Here is a 22,999-nt window from a genome sequence, read left to right on the forward strand (position 1 = left end):
TAAAGTATACACATATGGAGGGTGAAATTTTAATCACTTCAGATATTTGCAGGTTGCACATGTATGAATGTGGAAAGCCTTAAAAATGCCCTCAACAACAACAACAAAAACCCCTGTGATCAAAGCTAGAATTAACAGTCATCTTTGTACACAAGAAAAATACACGGTCATCTTAACAGCCAAGAAAAACTGCAGTTTATTAAGTTTCAAAGAATCTTCGTACTCTTGAAAGCAACTTCTGGTGCATGTTTTTAACAATCACATTCTATGAGGAGAAATAACATTAAAAGCCACAAACTTTTTTTTTATCTTTTCATCTCAGAGTTACAGACATCTTGAATTCAAAATGAAAGAAGGCAAAAAAAAAAAAAAAAGTTCAACAGGATGTATTTGCTTTTTTTCTTATGCCCATCCCCAATTTTAAATGATCAGGAGTTCTTTTTCTACAACTCATTACTAAACTTCAGCATGGAAAATTGTATTGACTATTTCAATCCGCACATAGGCACATATGTATTATATATATATAAATATAATGTGTGTGTGTGTCTGTGTGTGTATTAAGGGAGAGAGATATATATACACAATACATATGTAGAGTGCGTGTAATGACAATGAGATGCAAGCACTCTGAGAAAAGGGTATTCAGCTAAATACACTACGAAAACTTGAGAAAACACAAGTCTGGAACCCAATCTGTGCATAGTTCATGATCCTCTAGAAAACCAGCTTTTGTTGATTTGCAATCTTGCAGGACCCTTTTTAATTGGACAAAACCATTAAAAAGCTAATCTTTAACAAAACAAAAAATGTAATGCACAAGTTTCCTGATCCAAGCAGGCAGGGAGCACAATGTTCATATAATTTTTAAAAACATACTCAAAGGGTATGTTATTCCATTGTCTTTCTTCCTTTCAAAACAATCAAAAACATTGATCATTTTTAAACATAAAGCAATTTTTAATATATAAAGCACTCTTCAAACATCTATTTCTTTTGAGTCCATTATTTGGTAAATATGTAACTGCTACACATTAGATTAGGTATTTTTCTTCTTCTCTTACTGTCTTTTTATTTTTATTTTTTTCATTTTGTTTTTTAATAATATCTTCAGTGCTAGGAGTTGGGTTTAAAAAATACATGAAATGGTGTGGAGTTGCTCCTCGGGAAACCCGGCTTTCCTGAGACATCTTCCACCATGTGCAAGATAGTGATCACAATATTTTTCGCCACTCTTGACGAAGAGGAGGAAAAAACAACAAAGGAGTACACAGCAATGGCCAAAGAAAAGGATAAACAACAACAACAACAATAACAACAACAAACACTGTTCAATCCCAGAGCTCTGAAGTAGCATATCTTCATTCTGAAAATAGGTTTCTTTATGATGGAAGTCTATTTTTTTTCTTTTTTTTCAATTCCTTTTTTATTTTAAAGTTTGAAGGAGGAAAAAAAAAGGTCTGTAAACAGGTGGGAGCCGAAACCGTAGGCTCCTCCAAAAGCAGTCAAAACCTATGTCCAAGTGCTTGTTTCCGTTCCGGCTTGCAGGGAACCATCCACTCTTTACAAGTATTTATGGCCACAGTTCAACAAGAGTTTTTTTTTTTCCTTTTTTAAAACTTTATATTCCGAATGGGGGAAAAAATGGTGCAATACTCCGGTATTTATTTCCTTGCATTAGTCCACAATAAAAAGCTGCTAAAGGTAGATATACATATTATTCTCCAGAGATACACACTGTAAGTTTTTTAAAATGCAGTAAGAGTCCTTGAGTAAACATTTACACGTGAATTGTCGCCAGCCCCTCCTATCAGTTTTTTTTTTCAATTTTCTTTTTTAAAAACAAGTAGGATTAGCTACAAGAAGGGCTGTGGACACTCAGTGCAAAGTTAGAAGCTAATAACAATTAAACGTTTGACCAAATAGCAAATCAAAAGCATATACTGAGAAGTGGGGAAGGGGAAAGAAAGGAAAAAAGTCACACAATTTGTTCAGTTGTACAACTGGCGCGCACACACGTCCATACGCTCACACATCTATCCATCTTTTTCCCCAATGCATACGTATAAGAAAGAACTTAACAAAAATATTCCTAGAGCCTGTTCTTTTGATTTCTGGTGCCGACCTGGAAGTGTAATAATAGAAAGTGTTCACATTTTGTTATTGGCCTGCTGGATTCAAGTATAGTTGCATGTTTGATATGTTTTTTTAAAAAAACCTTCGTCTTCTTTTTTACTATTTTTTGGGGGGAGTTTTAAAAAAAAAACAATGACACAAAAAAGTAATGAAACAAGTGTAATGTGCATAGGCAAGACCCGTGGGAGGAGTGGACATGGATATTCCACCCCACCTCTCAATCCAAGTCGTACAGCTGAGGGGCATAGGATTTGTTCCCCCCTATGCTGCTGACTGCTGACGGGCTGGTCGGATGCCATCCCCTACTGATTACTGGATCCGCCTCTGGTAATGTGCATAATTATCACAGGCTCATTTTAAATAGGCTTTCTCACAACCCTCCCCCCTTCATCCCTCCCCGACTCCCACAGTTGATAAAATAACCCTTTCCAGCCCAAATTCTGAAAAGTGCCCTTCATGATAGAACTAGTCTAAGCAGCTTTTATACGTCTTTAAAAACACCATACAAACATAAAAACAAAATTAAAAAGCCATTGGAAAAAAACCCACATAAAACCTATCATTAGCACGTGACACTGACCAAAGGGAGCCCATACTGTTGCACTAACAGTTCACAAGGACTTCGGCAGAGTTTCATAGTCGATATTGGACAGAGGTACTAAAAAAAAGGGCTGCCAGTCTGATCTATTAAAGCTGGATTCTTCGCGATGCCCTGGACTGGAAAGGGTTACCATTATTTTCCTTTAGTGCTGATGATTGTTACTTCCATTTTGTTTCTCTGGTGTCCTAGATGGACTCCCCGCTGAGAAGGTCACCTGGGAGCAGAGTATTCAAAGGCGTTGGGCTTCCGATAACCCTGCCGTCATCGGTACTGGGTGGACCCCAAAGGCTGCTTGAGTACTGAGGGACCCCGCCCCAGAGCAGATCACTGCTCCCTTTGCCACCTAGGCAGGGGGTATTCCAGTGGCCTGCATCGTTGCGCACCATGCCGTGTGAGCTGCTTGTGGAGCCCAAACGGGTCTGAGTGGTTCCAGTGTTGGACTGCCAACTGGAGGTGGGGGGCAGTGGCTGGCCTTGTGCTAAGAAACGGTTCACTTCCTCTTCTCCAGCGAACTCGGCCAAGATGGTAGTGTTCCCCAAAACGCACCTGAAAACAGAGAAAGACACAGAGATGCTCAAAGGTAAACCACACTCTTACCTGAGCTCAGAGAGGGGGATTTGTCTCAGGCTATTTTCATGTTCTGTTATGAAACCCAATGCTATGAAAATCTAACAAATCAATCCTTATTATTTCTGTTTTAATGTATGATTATTTCTGTTTTAATGTATGATTATCTATATACTGCAATCATCACTCAGTGGACGGAATGCTAGATGTACGTATGAAAAAGCAAGGCTTGAAGCTCACTGCACCAAGCGAATCTATGGATGCATGTAGCGTACAAAGTGCACACACATTTCTTTTGCATACTTTATTTTGTTTTGAATATATAGACTTCTGTAGAGTTCAGAATATATATTTCAGATTATAGACAACCTTTCCACAACCCATTTTTTTGGACCAGAATTCCAGATGCTTTGGATGACAACTTGTATAAGCCCTAGGCAGAGCAGCCATGCAGGCTGGGGCTGACAGGTACTGTGGTCCAAAACATCTGGAAGGTGATGCTCGATAGCAGGGGGTATATTAAAAATAACAGTCAATTCTTCTTTGGCTGTCTCCTCAAAGACAGAAGTGGCTATTATTTTTCAACCCATGGCCTTTGGTTAAGGCTTGTGGTTGCTTGTTCAAATACCAAAATCATGGGTTTATTCTAGATCTGCATAATTATATTCCACATGTATGCAAGTGTGTGTCCATCCACTTTTCTCCTCCTGAGCCGCTTTGGTAGTGTGGTTGACAAGAGGTACCATGCAAAAGCTGAGAGGGAAAGATATTAGGCTGGGTTTGGGAAACAAATATTTCACCTGGAAATATTTTCCCTTAGGAAATGTACTGGGCAAGAGCACTGCTTTCAATTGCATGCCTCTGTGGCCTCAGAAATCATTTCTCCAATCCCTATCTTCACACCCTCCTGCATGTCTAGCAATGAACACACCACACAGTAAGCCAAGGGGTGGAGACTACCATTCTTCTTCTTAATTAACTCTAATCACTACTTCTGGCCTTACATAATGAAATGCTGCAAAAGTACTACATATCCAAAGCTGAGACTGATCTACCATGTCTCTAGGTTTCCTCCTCACCAAACCACATTTAGGAATGCAGTGTGGGTTACTGCAAACATTAAAATGTTAAACTTATTTTTATTGGTTTTTAATTCAATGCAGGATAAAAGCTGCAGAAGCTTTGGGACTGCTGGTGAATGGAATTGAGAGTCCTAAGTAGGAGCAAATCTACCTCTTTTGGAATTTGCTAGTTTTTATAGGCATATCCTGTATCATGACTTTTCACTTAATGCCCTGCTCATGTAAATCTCACAGCTTAATTTTCATTATTCAGTTCTTCTGCTTCTGCTCTTACAGACACACCAAACTAAGACACAGAGGTCACATATGAACCACAGCAAATACTGAATAGATTGCATACATATGCAGAGATTTCTGGGCCTTCGCTGCTTCTTCCTTGGAACTGTATCGAACCACAGCATTCCCTTGAGTCAGGTTCAGATGGAATGTAATAAGAGGACCGTGCTGCAAGCATAGAGTACGCAGTGTAGAGCCATCAATCTAAATGGAAAAGGAGCACAAATGAGATTGATTTAGAGGCGTCATGAACAACTGCATCACATTGGTTTTATCCAGCCTTTCTCCAAAACTTAACTGCACTCACTTACATTCTCTCTGGAGATCCAGTACAACAAGAGAACTCACACCCACTTCTTTCTCTTTCTGCCTGCTCCCCGATATCAGCATAGCTACACTCAAGCTGTTTCTGTAAGCCTCTGTGCCAAGTATTTTGAGGTCATGTTCATTAAGTCTGAAAGCTTTAATTGGTAGGATTGCTTAATTACCCCATTAACCCAAAGAGAAATAAGACTTTAATCAGACTTGTCTTAACGTAAAGCATTTGATCTGGTTGCTAATGCTATGCATCTTCTGAGTCAGGGAACTGGTTTAAGATTATTTCCCAGAGTGAATTATTTCCCAGAGTGGTCGGTGGTGCCGTCCTTCTGACACCAGGACTGCTGCCACTTACCAAGATGGGGGGGGCAGTGGCCAGGTCTGGGCTGCACAGGCACACCAGTGGGAACATTGGAATGGCTCCACTGAGACACCTGCACAGCTCTGTCCTACTCTGCACTGTCCAGGTAAGGAGCAGTGATGCTGGTGTTGGGAGGGTGACACGGCCCCTCCACATCTAAAGATGGCTAAGATTTTTTTCCAGACTCACTATATATATATATATACAGACTCACTATACTAAGACTACAGTTTCTCCTGCAACTGAAGAGGAAAGTTGTGTATCTCCTGCATGGGCAGGTGGCTGAGCTGAACCCCATTTCTGGTGGCCATGCATTTCCATATGGGACTGATTGGTGACTTTCTTCAGCAATTACATGGAAAAGTGGATGTGTGAGTTTCTCATACAGAGTCACAGAATTGTAGAGTTGGAAGGGATCCCAAAGATCATCCCCTGCAGTACGGGAATCTCAACACACAGTCCCCCATCCAATCAGAAACCATACCAGACCTTGTTTAACTTTGCAAATGTTTTATAGCTGCACCACTAGGAGGTCAGATAGTTGCTCTTACTGCTTCCATAGACCACCTAAAGCCATCAGGGGAAATAGTACACTTTCTGTAATGTATACAAATAGCCATGCTACTGAAAGGCAACCCTGTATATTTCTGGGTATCGAAACATTTGATGTCCCACTATTTTTAAGATCGCATTTCTGCATTAGCTGATGGCCCCATTTTACATTTGACAATGAAACCTGCAAAAGCAGGAGGAAGAACTCTGTATTTTCAAGGCAGCTTGTGTTCAATGCTCATGTCTACTTCATGTGGTATACTTTGCAAGGATTCAACCAAGAAATGAATAGGTTAGGATAGGGTGGGCAAAAGGATCTGAGTGATCTGCAGTAATCACTAAGGAATTCTGACTCCCTTTGGTTGAGCCATAGCAACCACCTTTCCTTTCAGATTGGGCTGCTGAAATGACGAAAATTTGGGAAGAAACTAGGATTGGCTTTTGGTGAGAAAGCACTGTGTGCTACTATTGAAAACAAGTGTTGTTGGGATACTGCCAGGGAGACAAAGGCCATCATGCCTCCACGTCGATTCCGAACGATCCATCGATCTCCCGTAGATACAATATCAGTCAATTAGCGACACAAGCCTCAGATATAGCTTGCCACATTCCAGAGCTTGTGCACGCTCTCTCAGCAGAGTTCGCACAGTGAAAGATGCACTCAGGAGAGCATTATTTACAACTTTATTCAGCGTTGGTCAGAACAAAGAAAAGACATGACTGCCTGCTTCGATGTCCAGGCACGGAGAGAGGAAACAAAAGTTATATACACAAACAGAAACATCCTGTGAACAGGAAATACGCAGGCTGTGACACAACAACCTGCTCCCTTCTTAAGGTGGAACGGAAATATCTTAACAAGTATCTGGGCTCAGATCCCACAAACTTGGAAGTTTGCTCACTTCTGGGTAAGGAGATTCTATTTCAAATTTAGCAAACTTTGCAGCACTAAATAAAAACACAGTGGGCTCTCATGAATGAGGATTTGCATTTGGTTCTAGGTGTGTTTGCAAAGGGTTAAATGAGCCAATCCTACAACGAACAGCACCCGTAATGAGTGCTTAGGACAGGATGCACCAATGGCTGTGCTAATGCAGTGTCATAAACACTGACAGTTATATAGCACGAGGATTTAGAAGCAGGATTCCAAATTTTATCTCCCTTTCTCAGATAGCCCATAGCTATGTTCTGAATTAATCAGGGAACTTTGCTTACCTGGGGTGTGAGGTTACGGAGGACCAGCCAGCTACTTGTTCTTCCTGAGCTGTCAGTACTCCACGCTGAGCCTATACCACAAAGAAAGGAAAGATTATGGAGAGCCCAACCCAACTTACTAAATGAAGGCTATACAACATGCAGGACACAAACATGAGGAATACAACTGCTATAGGGATTCCTAATAAGGTGACTTATCAAATGCCCACCAACCTTTTTTTTCTTGGTAGTGGCCCTGAGACAGTACTGTAAATACCTATACCACCATCATGCATCAGATAATGCGGACTCTAGTCCATAAAAGCTAATGCAATAATAGCCTTTGAGGTGCCACAAGAATCTTTGCTGTTTTTTTGCTGCAGGTTACCCCTCTGGAAACTGCAAAACAGATGTCTCTCTAAAGTCAGTGATGCTATGATTCAGTAGCTATGAGGTGAGATTAATGGAATGATAAGCAACCTGTGGCCTTTTCTGTTGTTATCCTTTGGCACTGTTATCTGTCAAGTTTTGTTTTACAAAATGGCCAGATCATGATTTTAAAGATTGTGTTTAAAGACAATAGTTTCAAATGCTCAGAAGGCAATTTCAAAAGGATATTGCTGCTTCCACACCTCCTGATTTTCAGATATGCCAAGTTAAGGCCCCAGGAGTCCAGCTTATCATATTTGAATAGGTGATGTGACAGGGTAATTGCATAGAGCAGAATGCCATGTAAGGCACGGGATGAATGAAACAGATTAAGAACATATCTTCCAGCTGTGATCCAGACATCTAGCACCCATTAGATGTACACTAAAGCAAGCAAATCAACTCTAGATTTCCAGTTCATTATTTCCTCTATACTAAGGCAGTGTTAATTGCTGAACCTGCACTGCTTCAACATTTAAATGGCAGCATTTTAAAAAGGCACATGACTTCCAAAGTCAGGTGGGTTACTGCACTGAAGCTGAAATCTGAATCCTTGTTATTTGGCCACCAGGTGGAGCTCATAAAAAGCTAATAATGTGTGTTTTTCAAAGGGTTGATGGGAGCATTTCATTTCCACACTCACTGGTAAAACAATAAATATTGTGACACGTGAAGAAATCCATCTGAAACAGTGTATGGTGTGTGAAACAGAAGTAGCCAAATAAATGGATCATAAAGTCAGGACAGGGAGAAACCTTTTTATGGATTTTGCATCTTATGGGGAACTATGTATGCCTTAGTTACACATCTTCCCTTCATTCAGAATTAACTTGCACAGTTTTGCAATTAATTGCCATTGCTTTCCAGCCTGGTGCTTAATTGCCTGGTGCTGCACTAAGGGCCCACACTTAGCAGGAACATTTGGGTGTGATGGTATCAGCTGAAGAATTTTCATTAGCAGTTTTTTAAAAAAGCAAATCTAGTAAAGCCATCATAAGAAAAGACTGCTGGATCAGGCCAAGGGCCCATCTAGTCCAGCATCCTGTTCTCACAGTGCCCAAGCAGATGCCTGTGGAAATTGGCAGGCAGGACTTGAGCGTAAGATCCCTCTCCACTCAGCAAGTATCTAGGACTTCTGTCACCTTTCCACTCAACTTCCTTCCTAGCTGATTGCTCATCCCAGTCATGGCTTGCCTGAATCTTTGAAATCTCTGAATATAGCTGTTTTGTGCTATAGCAAGCTGTGCCACTTGTGCTGATCCTCCAACCAATTTTGCACTAGCATCAGTTATCATGGAGATCAACATAGTTCCCATTAGGACTGTGCAGAACAACCAGTAGGAAAACAGTGGCAAAATAGGTGCAATCATTCTTCAAAATGTTGATCTCATTTCTGCTTTTCCATGAATTCCAGAAGCTTAAGATAGTTATGTCCCATTTGCAGCACAAACAATCTAAGTCCTTCTTGCTTTTAACTGCATAGCCCTTGCTTACATTACAGTCTGAGGTTTCAACAAGACTCTCTTGTAGCCTGTTTTTGCCTTATGGGGTAACATGCCTCGTTTTACAAAATTCTGCTTAGCATATGCAGTACAATTGTGCATTATTTTCTCCACAAAAATATGGGGGAGTGGAGAGAGAAAGCTGGATCAATACCACTTTCAGTAACTTGCAGTGATTTGGTAAATAGGTATGAACTTATATACCAAATGATATAATCATGGACACCAACAGCAAACTCATTCTCTGAGTGTGGATCTTATCATTCATGCGGAAGAGAGAGGGGTTTGCAGGCTTGGGGGAACCTCAGCTGAGCTTATTCCCCAGTAAGTCTTCAATGGCTTTTATCCTGAATTACTGAAAGCACAACTGCTAATAGCACATAGAAATGCACCTGCCACAGAGGAAATTACTGAGAAAAGTACTTTCTGGGGAGAACTGTCACGTCTGACTGGTTGCACGAATTTTCCATCTCAGGAATAATCCAGCAAATGAGTGCATTCCACTCACCCTTTGAGGCCTACAGATTTGCTACATTAAAAAACCTGAACACAGAGAGCGGATAAGAACAAAAAAGTTGTTGCGTTGCCCCCCCCCCCAAAAAAAAACAAGGAAAGGAAAAAAGACAGGAGTCAGGAGTACCAGAGGAGTAAGAGCTGGTCCAACCCAGTGGGCTGGCACCCCAAGTAGACGATGGCTTGGTGTTTGTTAAGCCTGGAGGTGGTCTTGTAGGAGCAGTAGTGTTTCTGGGCACCTTCCACAGTTCATGGGACAGAGAGGCTTGTGTGTGAGAAATTGGGCCAGAGGACCACGTTGATTTGATGTCTGACAGTTTACCTGCAACAGAGAAATGCAATTCATGTATTTGTTAGAATGTAGTATAGGGACACTGAGTGATCCCCAGGGTTCTATTCTCCTCTTTACGCCAGCATAATAAGCACTATAGCAAACACTGATCATAACTGGCAGAGCTTCTCTTGCTAATATATCTGTATAATTAATCCGCAGCCTTTAAAGATCCCAGATTTGTTCCTCCTGGTTTGGACAAAAGTCCCATTAGCGAATGCTTCCAGAGTCCAAACTGTTAGATCTGAAAATAATCTGACTTCTGAATAAAACAAGTTACTTACAGGTTTTAAATCACTAAGCACATAACATTAGTCTTTTTTTCGTCTTCTTGAACTGGAGGAACTGTCATGTTGGTTTCTGGGTATGCTAGAGGTTATGGTGGATCAAGTCCCCTGCTAGTTCCAAAAGTGATCTGCTGACAAGCCCCATTGCCCCATCACCATATTTCATGCCTTCTCCTCTTCCTCCTCCTCCTTCTCTATCCACAGGAGGAAGAGAATTGCTGACATCTTAAGTTATTTGCCCAGCAATTACCCTGGGTGCTCTCCAACTGTTTCTAGATAGCCTGAAAGCAGTAAGAGACCACATCAGGCTGTTTCTTGCTTAACAATATGTTAACTGTTTCCTCTCCTGTTATCTGTGGGGAAAGGATGATGGGAGTGAAGGATGCAAGAGACAGGGAGATCTTGCTCCTTCTGCATCCTTTAGTCATAGCGTATTACTGAATCTACACTATCATTGGCATTCTTGTACCTTGGCAGCTGTTACTTTGGCTCTCAGAGGGGAGAGAGTTGACCTCTCAACTGCCATCCCAGAAATGAGAGAAGCACCTTTCTCTCCTTCTTTCTGAGGAGGGAGTGAAAGAGACAAGGGAGTTCCTCATCTTGTTAACTCCTATATTAATCTGAAATGTTTCCACAAGGACCCCTCATGGCACAACATTTATTCCTGCAATCACACATCCCTTTCTGATTCCTTTTAATCATCACTTCCAGAAATGAATGGTATGTGTTCAACAAAAGCAAAGAAATGCAGATTATTAAGCATCAATCATATAAATGATGTACTTAGAGGTCAGTAAGAAAAATGCAAGATAACTTCCCAGCCTTAAAATATTTTCACATGTATATAAAGAGAGGAAGCTGATTCACACATGCAGTACTAAACACATTTACCACGGAGTATGCCCTGTGCTGTGAGAGTGTAACTTAAACACACAGCCTTGTCCCAATGTGAACCTCAAACTTGTGTGGCCTTCCTTAAAAAAAAAAAAAGGGGGGGGGGGGAGAACCAGGACCTAGTCCTTATGTTGTGTGCAAACTGTACAGCTGTGATGTGTGTGAATTCACCTGCAGTCAAGTTGGTTCTCCTTCTAGATACAATTTTTTTAACAAGATGAACTCAAAGGATAGAAATGTTAAATGCTGCAAAAATAGTCTTACAAACCATATGAGTCTGATTTAAAAGTAATATTCAATGTTGAATCTTCATTTTTTTAAAAAGAAAACATTTTCAAAACAGTTTTACCATTATGTCACTGGTTCTCACATGGTCAGTGCACAATTCACCAGAGACTTATGTTGTTAAGCAGTATATAAATGGTTGAAGTAGATAAATGATAAGTAAGAATAGTAGAAGGAGAAAAGCTACATGAAGGAGCAGTGCATAAAAATTAAAATTAAGGGCAAGTAAACTTGTTTTATTTCCTTTTAAAGAATTGTTAACAGGTAATCTTTTAAAAATACACACTTTACTGCTTAACTAAAGAGCTGATTTAAGATTGTATCCACTGAGGCTGTCCTTTTAATGCAGGACTTCTGCCTGTGCAATGGGATTTCCTCTCCCTCTCTTGTCCCCATGCCTGTCATCTGCTCAGGAGGGTTGGGGGAACCCCCAGAACAGATTTGGGGAGAGCGGCACATGAGAAGAAGATATTCTACTGCACAGACAAAAGCCCTTGAGCTGAAAGAAGAACTTGGTTGGATACAAGCCTTAAAGGGTACATAAATATAAGAAACCAAAAGCATGGCTACCTGAGCACAGGTCTGCATGAATGTAAATGACATTGGTGAGCTGTAGAAAAAGTTTCCACAACCCACCAAGATCATTTACATTTATGCAGACCTGTGCTCATGTAGCCGTTTTTGGTGTCTATTCTGTGTTGTTTGCCCCATATGGTTCCCAAAGCAAGCCCGTGGAAAGGGGAGATCTGAAATAGAGTATAAGATTCCAGCTGTACACCAGTTTCTCAAGACTTCAGGCAGTGTGGGCTTAGTAAAGAAAAACAGCTGAGCTTTCCCTATTACTTACAGATTTCAGCTTAAACTGCCCATTAAGAAATTCACAGTTACTAGAATTATCATTTGGACTATCTAGGCCTGCATCCTGCTTTGGTGGTAGGTTACATATTGTTTACATCAAGGGGGCCAAAGTACTGTAAGAAGACCATGTAACTCAAAAGCAGGAAAAATAAATGTTCAAAATATTTTTGAGGTTGTGGGCTACAGTAAAAAAAAACATCAGATCCATGGGCTGTCCAGTTGCTGGCTGAAAAGGAGTTCAGCATTCCTTTCCATTTTCAGCAGTGGGAAACCCAATACCCTCACAGTCTTCAGTCTGGAGACCAAAATAAAACAGTATCACGTCAACATATTAACATTTTGATCATGGCTCTCAAAAATTACCTATCTGCTAGATGTTAAGTGTCTTATTTTGGCCAATCAATTAAAATGCATAAATTTATAACTGCAACATTGCTGGCATTTTGATTCTAGTTAAGGTAGGCCTGGCAGTATCTGCAGGTTGAAGCCCCACGTCTCTGGGAGAAAATTAGGTGGCAGTGGCAAGGGTAACTTGAGAAAGTTTGCATATACAAACTCCTCAGCACTTCTCAGGAAAAAAGCAAGCAGCAAGCACCTGTTCTCGCAGTAAAAGCATTGTGCCCCACCCCTTCTAGTGTGTGATATGCAATGTGGGGGTGCATGGCACAATTTCTTCCAGAGTGATTAAAAGCCGCACTGGCTGCTTCCTTCCTGGTTCATGGGCAATGTGAGATAAGGCACAAGTTACCCTCCACTTTGCTGACCTAGCCCCTGTCTCCAGGTAGGAACAAAACATGTGCACAGAAACGACCCTATTCCTTTTGAAATGAAGAGAAAAGAGAGGAGAGGAGGAAGAGGAGAAGCTGGGCCTTCCCATGAACTCCTACAACATGAAGGGATCAAGCTCATCACCTTTTCCTATCTATGGCACTGGGAAGAAAACCAGGCTAAGCATTGCCAAAAAACCTTTTATGGCCTGTTTTGTTCACCCCTTCCCCATGTCAAAGAGGAAGTCACAGGACCAAGACAGTAGGGCTTTTTGCTTCAAGTTGGCAAAAGTTTAGGCTGGCCCTGAATAAGGCAAGCTATTTATTGTTTGGAAACAAATCTTACCTTTACAATACAAGCACAGGTGTTCATTTTGTAATAAGATGCATCATATGAAAAGGGCATGATCAAGAAGGCCACTTGGGAATTTAGAGATGGGCAATAAGGACACAATTTGTTGCTGACCCCCGTTTTCCCAATTGAGTCCACTTGCACCTATTGGCCCCAGGGTGGCTGAACAAAGCAAGATTGCTGACAGCATCTTGAAAATTGCTGGGTATGTGTTAGAAATAATGCAATGGAATTTCAGCCACATATATGTTGACAGTGACCACACTGCCCACTTTCTGCTTCATCAAGACATTTGCTGAGATGGGTAGGCAAAGTTGGGAAGGGAAGGGAGAACAAGGAGAAGTGAAAGACTTTTGTTGTATTGATCAACTTATTTCCAGGAAATGAGAAACACAACATCAGACAAGCTATGCTCTTTATTCCACAACTTCTGTTGATGAAACAGTATAAGCTAGTTTGAATGACGGTCAAAAGCTTTCCTGTTTTCATGAACAGAATTTAGTCCAATATGCACCAAGGCGTTGGCACTCTATCTAATTTATGTTTCTCATTTTGAAGTATTTTCAGTGCCAAACATCCCCATTACATATTCATCACTGCCAAACTCTCAGGACAGTTACTGGACTGAAGGAGCACAGTATGCAAAAGACATGCGGCACACCTATAGGACCATCATTACCACATTGAGCAGAAGCCTTTCAAGAACCTCCTCTCTTTGTGGATAAAGAGGGACTCTAAGTAGAAAGACCATTGGTCGTACCTGCAATGCTAGGTGCGGATGCAATGCTGCTGAAAGAGCTACTGTAGCCGGAGGCACTAAGTGGCCAGGCACTCGATGAAGGCAGCGTGGCATTCTGAGATGATGTTGGGGATGACCCTGCAGAACCAGCAAAGAAGCAACTAAGAAAGATGGGCAGAATGGTGTCTACTGTAGCATATGCAATTCTAACACCGTCATGTGCAAACAGAAACCATGCAAGGTAAGATGCTAACCCAGCCTTGCCTTTGAGGTCTAGGAATGAAATGTTATAGGAAGCATGATCCGATGCAGCAGAACTAAGTACAAAAAAGGGTGGCACAGTGACAAGGGTAGTTGTGCCCATGCAGAAGGATACATTCTAACTCTCCTTAAACTGTTATTTCCAAGAAGGTGACCATCATTGCCACCGTATCCAGGATACATGAATCGTAGGTGAAAAATGTTTATTAAAATGCAGCTATATCAGTTGTGGTGACCCATGTGTCAGAAAGTTAAAAGCATCGTTCTGTGCAAGGCAGGTCAAACAGATGTGCTCATCTCAGCCTCACTTGCCTTCGAGAATCCCCGCAACTGTCGCCAGCCAATCCCACCCCCTCCAGCTTTGTGGCATGGGATGTTCCCACAAGCCTCAGCAAAATAAGTCACATCACAGGCCAAGGCCAGAGCTGCAGGACCAAATGCCTCCACAGATCTGCCCTGGGAGCTGAGTGTCAGGTCTAGTGCTCTGCAGCCACTGTGCAACTGCCACATTCAGGCTGTTGAAAACCAATAGGGTGGTCAAGTTGCTAGAAGCCACCTGGAATTATAAATTCTGTTGTAATGCTTCTTAGACAGAGGCACACAAATTACTTTAGAAGTTATTTATATAGTCAGAAAGGCTAAACATGACTTAAACACATGGCATCTTGTTGGTATGGGTAACATATATGAAGGAAGAATCTCAAAGGGGAAAGCCCAAATAATCGAATCCAATCTAACATTAGCATTACTATACAAGTGGACAACAACTATTCTAATAAATTAAGGGACTATCCAAGTTTTCAGATGTGGTGGAGCAAACATCAGCCATTCATCTTAAAGGCTTAAGGATCCCACGTTGAACTCGTCTATGGTAGATTGTGTTGTGTGAATATATCCTCTGCTTGACGTACCTTGCTATATTGTTGTGAAGACTAGATGCATATGTTAATGGTTTTTTTAAATAAGAGAATCACTCTTCAGTGACTGGTTTGCTGCAGTATGTCTTGCTCTTGCACCCAGCATTTTCAGTAATAACACAGGGCCGATCCATATGCTGTGCGGCTGCAGCACCCACATTCAGAGGACTCTAATAGGGCTCCCTGGTTTTTATTTCTCTGCCTGCTCAAACACTGAAAAATATGCAGGCACTGTGATGGGACATCTGTGCATGCCTCACATATCCAGCCCCTTCTCTTCATGCCTTGCAAGTTACTTGTGGTCATAGTGTAAGTATCTTGTATTGGGCAGAGGACAGACTGGACTGGCATGCATGAGATGTACAGAGATGCTCCTTTCTGTCTAACATCCTATCACACCACCTGCATGCATGTCTGTGAGGCTTGGTGGGGGGCAGAGGGGAAGCAGATCTCTTCCGAGCCTAGTTGAGCTTTTTGCCTACATTTGCTACCCGTACAAGAAGATAATGTCCAATGTATATAAATTCAGAAAATGGAAAGTTGATGCTATTTTCTGAGTCTCGAAAAAAGCTGGCCGTTATCTTGTACAAGTATTTCATAACAACATAACTATACATACTAAAACCAATTGTAACACAAAGATGTGTGATAACTTCTGCTCCAGGATCAATGCTCCAGTGAAAAACCAACAGTATAAAACCCACAAAGAAACTGCATGATGCTACATAATGTTTTGAGTATCCCACACTCATGTGGACTGCATCATCCCAGACTATGAGGAAGTCAGTTGAGCAGTCAGTGAGTGTTGCATGAAACCAGTGCTTTAGTTCCCATGAGCATATATATACTTGAATGGCTCCCATGCTTCCAGGAAATCAGCAAATCAACTTGATTATATGTTCTCCATATATGATGGTGATCCTGCCTTAGCACATAAGGGGGAGGGGAGTTGGATCTATGGAAAATTATGAAAGCAAAATATTACTAAAATTACTTTAAAAGTCTTGGAAGCAGAATGCTTACAGACATTGAGGCAATAAATGTAAGAAGATTATAAGTGGTATACACCGAAATTTTACTCAGAGTAGACCCATTTAACTTAGACCTAACTTAGTCATGTTCATTGATTTCAGTGGGTCTGCCATGAGTAAACTTAGCTGAACACAACCCTATGGCTCAGCTCACATGAATGAACCTCACACGCTTGTGTATTCATTCATTCATTCCCTCATATATTCTGATTTCTTCCCATACTTCCTAGTTCTCAGCAAAGCATAGTTTGCCATTTCAGCATGGTTTGCCTCCAAACCAGAACTAGAAACCAAGATCAAATGATGGTTTCTAGTTCTGTGTTTGCTAAGAACCAGGAAGTGTGGGCAAGAACTGAAACATCTGAGGAAAGGAAATAATAAGTCAGCCTGAGGCTCATTCATTTAATGAAAAAGCATGGTTTGGCATTACAGCTGAAGTAAGTCAAAGTTGCAGCAATGCAGACACTGTGGTAAAAATATACCAGTGAAAGAGTAAAAGCCTAAAAAGAGAGATCTTGCACTGAAGACACTGTGTAGGTTCAGAGTAACTAAAGCATAATTTAGCAATATGAGAACAAGCCCAATCTTTCTGTGGGCTTGCATTCTATCCACTTCTCTTCCAACATGGCTGTGAGGAGGAATTACCATGTCCAAACCAGTGCATCTTAACTATGGTTAGTGACAATAAGCCAACTTTGAACCATAATTTATGAAGTTGGCCTTAACTAACCATAGTTAAGTCTAACCACAGTCTAGTTTTCAAATGATCTCCTTGTGCTTGCATCACAGGGGGAAGAGGGTGAGCCCAAGCCCAAGGGGAATTGAGGCACATTCTCATAACATTTTACTGTGGTTTAACATTATGTCCAAACACAGACAATCTATTTTGGTGTGAAGATTGCAGGTATGATGCCCTCTATCCTCATATACAATGAGAGAAAATGAACTGGAAAAGGTGTGAATCTAAGAACGGTGACCTAGATTTGATGCAGGTAAAGTGGAACTGTCAATGATCATGACAAAAAGGCATGACAGAACATTCAATCTGCATTGAGGGCAAATAGCTGTAATACAGAAACAGCTGTGGATGAAGATTTGTCCACAACCTCTAGCAGAAGGCACAGTCATTAATGACTGTAAGAAGACATCTCTGGCAATGCATTCACAGCTGTGCTCATGCCAGCTGCTGAAAGAACAACACTCAATATTGAATGTACGGGGTATTTTTGTATTACTAACAGAGAACCTGAACATCCAGGCAGCATGTATAAGATAGATAAAATTATGGTAGTAAGTATGCATACGAAGATGTGCTGATAAATAGGCATCAGGGTGCCTCAGCTAGTTGCAGTCACAGGAATTATGTCAACCATACTAAAATTAAATTTGCATTAAAAAAATGCAGATAATTTTTCATTGTGCAATATAATAACCAAGAAGCAACACATAAACAAAACAAGTTTCCATGATTCTATATGTGTATTCTGATGCTGAGCCCTGAGAGTCTTGGGAATGCTTCAAATGTTAGAAAAATCTTGTCATCTACAAAAGGCTTCACTGTTCACAGTCTGTGCAGTATAAATATATCCTGCTCTTTTCATCACCTTGGTTTCCCCATCCAGAACAATCTACTGTCCTTCTATTACCCACACTTTTCCTTTCAAAAGATTGGTCGGAGACAATTCAGTTTGTAAATCCACTTTAAACTATGGGTCAAATGATGTCTGGAGGTTAGAACTAATTTGCCTAATTTTGATGGCAAACTGTGGTTAGAGGAAGCTATAAAACAGAAAAGGGAATCATAACTCTTTTGGGGTGGGGTGGTGAAGGATTGGAATGTGATTTCTGAACCATGAACCTGGCCACTTCATTATTGAGGAGTCCACATGTATAAATGTTCACAGAATTATACAAAATAAATATTTTCCGTAAGTTTTTCTGGTTTCCATAATATTTTACAACATCAATTTCTACTTAACAGTATGAAAACAGCTTTGCCTATGGGATGAATAGTTTCTGCATTAAGGTATGCACTAGAACAGGGCTGTACAACTTCTAATCATAGTTTGGAGTTCAGTCAAACTGAAGGCTACTTGTATATTTTTACTAATGCAAGAGTACTACATCATATGGTTAATAACTGAAACCCATTTTTCTTGAAAATTTTAATGCTGCATTTTCTTTAACCCATTCTCTGTTAACCACTTTTCTTTCTACACTGGGAAACAGCATACTTTATTCTTTCTTCGAATCCTGTATTTTTCTGCTTCTCTATCCATAGGTGTTTCTGCCATCACTCCCCTATTTTTTTCTGTGCTTCCTATAGTACTCTTCTTCCCCCTGTACAGATCTCTTAGTATCCAAATTTCCATTTTTTTCTCTACAACTTATGATTCCTCTCCCCCACTCCACAAGTCTACACTCTCATTACCATCTCTCCCCCCTCATTCTCCGCTCTGCCTTGTGGAGTTTGATCCCTCAACCAAAGTTATGCTCAGCAGTGAAATAATCTCAGAATCAAATTAGATGTTTCTGGGTTGTTGTTGTTGTTGTGTTGTTGTTTTTTAACAGTTTAAGAGCGGGTCCAGTGTGTTTATCTGTCATGAATCCAATTAGGATGCTGGTACTGGGGGAAAACAAGGAACTAACACCTAATGAAAATTGCCCCTCACTCATCCACTGAAGCTGCTATTTGCAGCCATATAGTACCTGTATGTATTCATGATGATAGAAACAGAAACTTGGAAATGAGTTATAATTGTGAAAATGGTGGAAGGAAAAGGAAACCCCCTTTCCTTTCTGCCAGGAAATGATAGAAACCCCACACCAGCACCTCGGTAGCTCAGTTATTTCCACTGCACACTCCACAGTTGCCATTAAACTGTTAAAAAGGAGCTGGAGAGCTAATCATAGATCGTGTCTAGCTGCACTCACAGAATGCAAAAGGGTCATTCAGTGCAGCTGGGTGGGTGAATAAGCTGCAAAAATCTGGCACTAGTTCCATCTTGGAATCTAGGGAGAAAAGGGCCAAGGCAAATGTAGTTTCAAACTCCCCCCCCCCATCTTTGATGGGTTTTCAAGGCTCCCACAAATATGAGGCAAAGGACCACAAATAATGGCTATTTTGAATTCCCCCAAATTCCAAAGGGATGCCACCAGGCAGGAAAAGGAGATACACTAAGTTCACTAGCCTTATGATTTACAGCCTGGGTTGAGAAGAACAGTATTACAGTACATGTAGGAAACAAAAGGCAGAGAGCTTTGTACATACATGCAAATGTCTACTACTGACCATAATCTCTTATTCTTATGTGTCTAACTTCTATGTAAAATGTACATAGATGGTGTAACAGAAACAAACAATTATTTTTTCCAGCTGACAAATCCAAGAACATAGCTGAAAAATACACCCAAACGTACAGAACTTCTAAGGACAAAACTGATTCATAGTCATCCTTGAAGATAGGGAGTGAAGCAGCTCGATCTATAACTGGGAGGCCTGTTAAATGTAAATTACCAACACAACTATACTCCAGTTAGTATTGTTGCTACTGGACTTCCACCGGGCAGTGCAAGTCACTTCAATATAAGCTAGGTATCTTCAGGTGCAGCGCTTGTTTCTGCTACTTTAGAATCCAGTTAGTACAGTCAATAGCCTGGTGTTTGAGGAAGCTCAGATAAAGATGTGACAAAGAACATTCAATATATAGGGCCTCTATTTTTATTTATATATATATTGCCTGCTTCTGGGTTTAGTGATGGGTCAGCCCATTTTCTCATCACAAATGACACCCCATATGAGATTTATGATATTCACTTTCTTGTTAACAGGACAGCTGCTTGTAACTGGGTTATGACTTCACAGCTGTAATGTACAGGAAAAAGGAAATCTTTACTGAAGCTCAAGAGTGACATAGCAACTTCTGATGAACATGGAAGACTTGTCCACTAAACTAAAACTTGCACAGGCTTGAAATTTCAAAGATGATGATGAAGTCTTCAAATGATACCCTTACAGGTCAAAGTCAAAATAAATCAAAACTCAAGGCAGATGTTCGAGCAGAAACAGCTATTATGAAATACAGTAGATATTCAGGTACAGTTTTGAGTTGCATGAGTGTAAGGACCAAAACTAGACATGACATTTAGTGATATGCATCTTTCCCTATTTGTCTTAAAAATAAGATAAAGTTCAGCACTAGGAGGTTGTGACTTGAAAGCAGAGAGGAAGGGGCGACTTAGTCATTCCCCTGTTTGGCTCAGCCTTTCCCACAAGTTGAAAGAACAGCTGGAAGGGAGTGATTTTTTGGGTGGGAAAGCAGCCAGCAGAGAAGGTTTACATAGGGCTGTTCCCTGCTATTCTGCTGGTTAAACTTGTAGCCACCCAAAAATAGCTTAAAAACTAAATGCTTAGGGAACAAATACAATTGCAAATTATGTCAATTCTGGTCATGAGTACAGATGGCTTTCAGACTTGGGTATACTATAAAAACACAGAAGTTGAATAGAAAGGAAGGGAAACAATAAAGGCAACATGACACATGGATATTACTCTACCTCCACTCTTGAGTAGATAGCGATTAACATCTTGTATGGTGGTGTTAATAGTTGGCCCTGTTGGAACACTTCCAGGTGTAACGTCAGGATCATTCTCAGGGTCAATGTTCTGCAAACCTTTCCATGGTACCCCAGGATGAAATTCTGTTTGGGAGAAAATAAGATGACATCACATTTCTTACCAAGATCCACATGCATGGGAAAAGGTACCGTTGCGCAGAAGATGAAACCAGGTACACAACTCTCTGGTGATGGAGTGGGCATTTTGATAAAAAGTTTAAGAAAAACATTTTATAAGGGAGGTTTGGATGGATGGATTTTGTTGTCCAAATTCAGTGCTAGCATCAGGCAGGTAGGAAGTTTTATCCCAGTTCACACCAGGATAAAACATTTTATGTGCCTGCATGCCTCGCCCAACAATAGCGTGGCAAAATGTTCCTCATACTTTCATCTTACGGAAGACTGCAGCTGGAATGAGCTGAACTAGTATGTTAACATTTGGATACTGAAAGCATTGCCTCAGTATAGGGGTTTGTATCACATTTCAGATACCTTCAAGCTCTAAAAGCTAGAATACATATTTTTTTTGTTACCTGGTGGCCAGTTGATACTGGAGCCATTGGAGATTTTATCATTATCAGATTTGGCACGTGACCAGCTGTGAGGAACGGCTACAGGAGGACTAGCTGGTGACTCGTTGTTTTGAATCAGATCATACCGGCCATAAGAGTCATCAATGGAGGACTTTCCTGGAGGACCAATACTCAGACCTCCAGGGATAGCACCTAGAATAAAGAAGGTGGGATGACAGCACAAGATTATTAAGAGCATGGTTAACATTTGGCTCCTTCTCTTATTGGTAGTCACTATAATTAGCAAAGCAAAGTATCACTCACACAACACATCTTAACACTGGCCAGTTAAGTGAAAGATAGCAGGTTAAACTGGGGCTGAAAGGTAGCTAACACAGTTCAAAAGTTATCTATCAAAGATTCGTGAGATTAAAGCTGCTACTGGGTGTAAATATCACTGAACACACAGTGGGACCTGTTTCGAACAAACCTGCATGGGACTGATTTGCTACTGATAAAACTGTCAAGTAAAGTTAAAACAAAAGGACTCTAATGAAAAATGTAAGATACACAACATGGTATTTTGCTGAGTGTCAGCAAAAGCACTTTGCTATATGGATCATTAAGATCCTTAAAAATCTTACCAATATACTCACAACATGTAAATGTTTTTAAAGAGAACAGTATTAGCTGTGAGTTTAAAAAATGGGAGTTTGAAACAAGAGCAGGGAGCTAAAATAGGTTTCTCTCAGTATTGGATTAAAATGTATAATGACACTAAGGGCAATACTGAATTTTCACTTCTGCTCTGCCTACAGTTGTAGTCTGCATTCAATTTACATTAATGTGATGAATTCCAAACACAGTTGGTAGGTATTTTGCACTCTCTTTGGGGTGTGTTTTTTCGAAACTGCTCACCTAAGTGAAACTCCGCCCCTGCCAACTTCTCTTAACATCTCGTAAAGTTTAAGATTTAAGGATTCATGAGAAAAATATAACACATGTGTAATTTAATTTTCTAACTGTGCATTCTATGCTTACCTGTTTGGAGATTAAATATGATGGAGTTCAGTGGGGCATACTTCCCAGTAAATGGATATAAGACTAGCCTAAGCCACTCAAAAGTCGAGATGCTTGATGTTCTGGACTTTTCAAACTGATTTTCCCTTCTTGTTTTTTAGGCCATTAACATTTATTATGACCAATAATATGAGCAATGAAATCAGTATGAGCAGTAATATGTGTGTGGGGGTGTGGTGGGAATTACAAGAATAAGATATTTGCACATACAAATGTTCCACTGATAAATTTATATTCTGTTAAGTACTTTGCAATGCCCATTGCTAACCTGGGGTGGGGGGAGAGAATACAGTGGTACCTCGGGTTACATATGCTTAAGCATATGTAACCCAGAAATAGTACCTCGGGTTAAGAACTTTGCTTCAGGATGAGAACAGAAATCGTGCTCCGACGGTGCGGCGGAAGCAGGAGGCTCCATTAGCTAAAGTGGTGCTTCAGGTTAAGAACAGTTTCAGGTTAAGAACGGACCTCCAGAACGAATTAAGTACTTAACCCGAGGTACCACTGTATCAGCAAAACGTAGAATCTTGCAATTGG

At 40.7% G+C, this 22,999-nt stretch overlaps 1 protein-coding gene and 1 long non-coding RNA gene across 9 annotated transcripts in view; one reads left to right on the forward strand and one right to left on the reverse strand.

The window, feature by feature from the left end:
- Positions 1-172: 172 nt before the first annotated feature.
- TNRC6C (trinucleotide repeat containing adaptor 6C) overlaps positions 173-22,999 on the reverse strand; it is a 425,196-nt gene continuing 402,369 nt past the window's right edge. For 7 of the 8 annotated variants that reach the window (XM_081850638.1, XM_081850636.1, XM_081850635.1 and 4 more), the window contains 7 exons: positions 21,404-21,595; positions 20,811-20,954; positions 14,066-14,182; positions 9,659-9,853; positions 7,109-7,179; positions 4,727-4,866; positions 173-3,283 (listed from right to left, as the gene is read on the reverse strand). In XM_081850638.1, the coding sequence (XP_081706764.1) occupies positions 2,923-3,283; positions 4,727-4,866; positions 7,109-7,179; positions 9,659-9,853; positions 14,066-14,182; positions 20,811-20,954; positions 21,404-21,595 (1,220 nt within the window). In that variant the 3' untranslated portion in view covers positions 173-2,922. The remainder of the gene's footprint in view (positions 3,284-4,726; positions 4,867-7,108; positions 7,180-9,658; positions 9,854-14,065; positions 14,183-20,810; positions 20,955-21,403; positions 21,596-22,999) is intronic. The other variant, XM_081850637.1, reaches the window with a different exon arrangement.
- On the forward strand, positions 9,860-20,801 carry LOC309335741. Its single transcript, XR_014153694.1, has 3 exons — positions 9,860-12,261; positions 18,235-18,279; positions 20,085-20,801. It is a non-coding gene; the product is annotated as an uncharacterized lncRNA (long non-coding RNA).

The sequence above is a fragment of the Podarcis erhardii genome (genome assembly GCF_964252035.2).
Source record: "Podarcis erhardii genome assembly, chromosome: 2".
Taxonomy (NCBI): domain Eukaryota; kingdom Metazoa; phylum Chordata; class Lepidosauria; order Squamata; family Lacertidae; genus Podarcis; species Podarcis erhardii.